Raw genomic sequence first — 5086 nt, 5'->3', positions numbered from 1 at the left:
AAAAAAAAAAAAACCTTGTTGCTGGGCTGGAGAGACTGCGCAGTGCTTAAGAGCACCGACTGCTCTTCCAGAGGTCCTGAGCTCAATTCCTAGTAACCACATGGCGGCTCACAACCATCTGCAATGGGATCTGATGCCCTCTTCTGGTGTGTCTGAAGAGAGCAATGGTGTACTCATATACATAAATAAATATTTTTTAAAAAGTTGTTGCTGAGGCTGAAGTTGTGGAAGATGGGGACAGGAAGTAGAGTCAAGTTGGGGCTAGGTTTAGAGAACTCCAGGCACAGAGGCTATCATGAGACTAGGTAGAAAGGTTTGAAGATATGTGGGTCGTGGGTGGTGTCTTGCTGGGAAATGTTTGCTGGGGGTGGATGAAGATGGGCCTCAAGGCTTCACGCATACCAGATAAGCATTCACTGCTAAGCAACGTTCCCAGACCTCCTTTCTTTTGAAAAATTTATTTTTATTTTATATGGTTGAGTTTGACTGTGTATCTGTGCACTGTGTACATGTAGTGCTGCTGGATGCCAGAAGAGGGCGCTGGATCCTCCTAGAACAGGAGTTATGGGTGGTTGTGTGAGAGCTGGGAACAGACAAGGTTCCTCTGCAAGAGGTGTTCTTGCACCCTGAGCCATCGTCCCAGCCACCAGCCCTAACTGTCCCACCAGCCGCCCTCCTGTCACATTTAATTTCCAGGCATCTCAGTAAGTAGCCCAGAAAGAACTTGAACTACAATGTTCCTGACTCAATATACCAAGTAGATGAAATCTACCTAGTGGCACAAGCCCGTGATGCTAGCTATCCCCGAGGTTGAAGCCAGAGGATCTCCACTTCAAGGCCAGCTCAATTTTAGAGAGAAGACCTTGTGTCAAAATACAAAATAAAAGGCTTGGCTCAGGGGTGGAGCCTAGAATCCTTCAGTGAGCGTCTGGGGGCGTGGGCAGAAGTGGAGCCCTCGCCTAGAAACCCACTTAAGTAAGGGGCTTAAGGAAGGCACCTGGCGGGCTCTCAGGGCTGCTTACCCCTCTTCCTCCCCAGGTGTACTCCTCCAAGAGCAACTTCAGAAACCTGCTGAGTGGACTGCGGAGCCTGGTCCAGGAGGGCGGCGTCCGCTCCCTCTGGCGGGGCAATGGCATCAACGTGCTCAAGATCGCCCCGGAGTACGCTATCAAGTTCTCTGTGTGTGAGCAGGTGAGCCACAGATCAAGCCCCGAGAGTGCAAGACACCCCTCCACCCGCCCCAGACGCACAGGGGCAGGCGATTCTCTCACACCCACTCCCCCTGCAGTCTAAGAATTTCTTCTACGGTGTGCACTCATCCCAGCTCTTCCAGGAACGGGTCGTCGCAGGCTCCCTGGCTGTGGCCGTCTCCCAGACGCTCATAAACCCCATGGAGGTAAGGCAGAAGCACAGAGGAGGGGACTGGTTCTGGGGCACCCCCTTACTTCCTCCTTATTCTGCTGCCCTCCTTCCTCTCCCACCTTTTACATCCCTCCATCCTCTTCCTCCTCTTCCTCTTCCCACTCAAGCGCCTCCCTTCCCCTCTTCTCCCTTCTCTCCCCTTCCTTACTCCTTGCTCTCTTCTCACCCTTCCTCCACCCTTCTGCTCTTCTTTTTTGGGGAGAGGGAGGGGGGTTGTTGTTTTGTTTTGTATTCCCCCTGAGACAGGGTTTCTCTGTGTAGCCCTGGCTGTCCTGGAACTCACTCTGTAGACCAGGTTGGCCTGGCACTCAAAGAGATCTGCTTGCCTCAGCCTCCAGAGTGCTGGGATTAAAACCATGGGCTGCCACTGCTCAGCCTTGCTTTTTCTTTTATTATTCTGTATTATTTTATATGTATGGATACTTTGCCTGCATGTATGTCTGTGCACCATGTACATGTCTGGTGTTCACGGAGGCCAGAAGAGCCACCTCCTGGGGGCTGGAACTCTTCTGGGTCCTCAGCCCCCATTCCTTCCCCTTCTACCTTCTTTGTTCCTCAACTCACCCCACCCATTCCTTCTTATTCCCTTCTTCCTCCTTCATGGTCCTCCCCCCTCCTCCTCCTTCTCTTTTGTTTCATTGACACACTTTTCAAACTGTAACATGGGAAGGCTTAGAACAGCAGGCCTGTTGTCCTGTTTGGGCCTCCCAAGTGCTACAATTCTAGACACTAAAGCCAGATTTCCCCTTCATTCCTTTCCTCTCTGGTGCTGGAACTCAGGCCTCCTTCAGGCTAGGGAAGCCCTCATCACCGAGCCACCACGGTAGCCCTGCACCTCCGTTTCCTCACTGTGTCGTGCACTGATCTGTCACTCCAGATGGCCCATCCCTTGTCTCCAACAATCCTACAGATCTGCTATGTACTTTCCTAAGGTCCTGAGATTACTTACAAACCTTCTTATAGCACTCAAGTTCACACACACATACATACATACACACGAGCTACAAATGTGATGCATCTCTTTGGGTGGTTTTTGGTTTTTGGTTTGTTTTTTTAAATGTGGCCCAGGCTGGCCTTAATCACACCATGTAGCCAAATGACCCTAAACCCCTGACCCCCCCTGCCTCCAGGTGTGCACACTGCACCCCAGCACAATCTACTTTTACAGAGGTTGAGGATCAGTCCAAAGGCAACTAGCAGTTCCCAGTCAGCCCCAGTCCTGCCTAGAGTTTGTCAGGATCTCTCTTCCCTGTGACCCTCCCAAGGCTGCCTTTTCTACCACAACAGTGCATAGCTTCGTGGGCTTCGTGTCCTTTCTCTCAGGCTGTGACAGATATGTGAAGACGTATGTGTCCCAAGGTTTATAGACACCTCCCCTCCCCAAACCACCCACCTTTCCAGTTCCTTGCCTCAAAGACAGTCATACTGCCTTCCCAGTTACCTGTTGAACTTGTAGACTTTTAGTCAGGCAGGGTGGCCACACCCCTAAACCAGCAAGCACTCCAGAGGCAGAGGCAGGAGCTTGCCTGTGAGTTGAAGGCCAGCCTAGTGCACAAAGGTAGTTTCAGAACAAGTAGACCTACAGAATGAAGCCCTGTCTCAAAAAAATAAAATAAATGAAATTGGAGACGTTTTTGTATATCAGAAGTTAAGGGGGGTTTTTTGTTTTGTTTTGTTTTTTGGTTTTTTTTTTTGTTTTGTTTTGGTTTGGTTTTTGGTTTTTCGAGACAGGGTTTCTCTGTGTAGCCCTGGCTGTCCTGGAATTCATTCTGTAGACCAGGCTGGCCTTGAACTCAGAAATCTGCCTGCCTCTGCCTTCCAAGTGCTGGGATTACAGGTGTGCGCTACCACTGCCCGGCTACCAGCTAGAAGTTAAGTTTTTGTTTCTGGTTCTCTCTCTCTCTCTCTCTCTCTCTCTCTCTCTCTCTCTCTGTGTGTGTGTGTGTGTGTGGTGTAGTATGTGTTCATATGAAGGGTGACTCTTTTCTTGTGGGGCAGGAACACCAATGAAGATTAAGTTCAAGGTTTTATACATGGTAGGCTAGCGCTCAACTGCTGAACTAACTACATTCTGTCACCCTTGTCTTGGTTTTTTGTGTGTGTGAATTTTTTTTTGGTATGTCAATTTATATGTCTGGATGCAATGCCTACAGAGGTCAGAAGAGACCATCAGATTACCCAGGAGTTGGAGTTACCAGGTGGGTCCCAAAATCAAACTCAGTCATCGAGCCTGGACCAAATGCCTTAATGCACTGAGGCATCTCACAAGCCTCTTGTTCTGTTTTTGAAATTAAGTCTCGTGTAGCCCAAGCTGGCCTTGAACTCACTATGTATGTGAAGATAATCTTGACCTTTCAGTCCTCCTCAGCTACATCGTGAACTAGAGGTCAGCCTGGGCTACTTCAGACCCCTCCTCAAGCAAACACAGAGTAGAAATTTGGTTGGGCCTTGGGGCATGATTGCAGTTAGACACCATGATTGATCTGCTTCCCCACCAGACCGGGTTTCTCTGTGTAGCCCTGGCTGTCCTAGAACTCAATCTGTAGACCAGGCTGGGCTGGCCTCCAACTCAGAGATCCTGGCCTCTGCATCCCCAGTGCTGGGAGTCAAAGGTGTGCACCGCCACTGCCAGTTTGGTTTTTGTTGTGTTGTTTTGTTTCATTAGGACAGCTTCTCAGGCTTGGCAAGGTGGTGGGACAAGTCTTTAATCCCAGCTCTCTAGAAGCAGAATCTGTGAGAGTTTGAAGTCTGCCTGGTCTTTCTTCATAGTGGGTTCCAGGCCAGCCACAGCCACATAGTAACACACTCTATCTCAAAAGAAGGAGCAGGGCTGGGTTTCACTGTAGCCCAGGCTAAACTGGATCTCCCCTTATATAACAGGATGACTTTAAACTTCCTGTTTCATTTCTACTTTTGGGTACTGAGATCACAGGTATATGCCACCACTCCCAGTTTGTGGGGGTGCTAGGATGAAACTCAAGGCTTTATAGTAGGCAGGCATGCCCTCTACCAAAAGAGCCACAGCCTCAGCCTATTTTTTGTGAAAGGGTCTTACTATGTAGTGCAGGTTGGCCTGAAGTTTATGATCCTCTTGCTCCAGCCTACGCAGTGTTTGCAATATGATGGGTGTGTTAGCAGAGAACCTGGGTTTAATCTTTTAAAAGCTCAAAAGCCACAGGTATTATGTTAGAGTGAGAACCTAGCTAGTGGCTCCCTCTTTTCTACATAAGTGGCCTATCTCACGGGGCCTATGCACAATTGAACCCTTGACAATACCTCCACCTACAAGTGTGTGACAGGTCTGACAGAAAGTGCTTAACCAAATGGATCTCCTCCCACTCCAGGTACTCAAGACTCGGCTGACCCTTCGCTTCACTGGCCAGTATAAAGGGCTTCTGGACTGTGTCAGGCAGATCTTGGAACGGGATGGCACCCGAGCCCTATACCGAGGCTACCTGCCCAACATGTTGGGCATCATCCCCTATGCTTGCACCGACCTGGCTGTTTATGAGGTGTGTGTCCCCAGAGGGGAGAACATGGCTTTGGTGGTCAGCCTGTAGCTTTCTCTCTCTCTCTCTCTCTCTCTCTCTCTCTCTCTCTCTCTCTCTCTCTCTCTCTCTCTTTTGGTTTTTTGAGCCAGGGTTCCTGGCTGTCCTGGAACTCA

General features: G+C 49.6%; 1 protein-coding gene across 1 annotated transcript in view; it reads left to right on the top strand.

The window, feature by feature from the left end:
- The window catches only part of Slc25a41 (solute carrier family 25 member 41), a 9282-nt gene that overhangs the window by 2256 nt on the left and 1940 nt on the right, over positions 1 to 5086 (top strand). Inside the window, exons 4-6 of the mRNA XM_021149428.2 lie at positions 1039 to 1191; positions 1289 to 1396; positions 4767 to 4934. Coding sequence (XP_021005087.1) covers positions 1039 to 1191; positions 1289 to 1396; positions 4767 to 4934 — 429 coding nt within the window. The remainder of the gene's footprint in view (positions 1 to 1038; positions 1192 to 1288; positions 1397 to 4766; positions 4935 to 5086) is intronic.

This window comes from Mus caroli, chromosome 17 (genome assembly GCF_900094665.2).
Source record: "Mus caroli chromosome 17, CAROLI_EIJ_v1.1, whole genome shotgun sequence".
Taxonomy (NCBI): Eukaryota; Metazoa; Chordata; class Mammalia; order Rodentia; family Muridae; genus Mus; species Mus caroli.
This window is presented reverse-complemented; position numbering and strand designations above follow the sequence as displayed.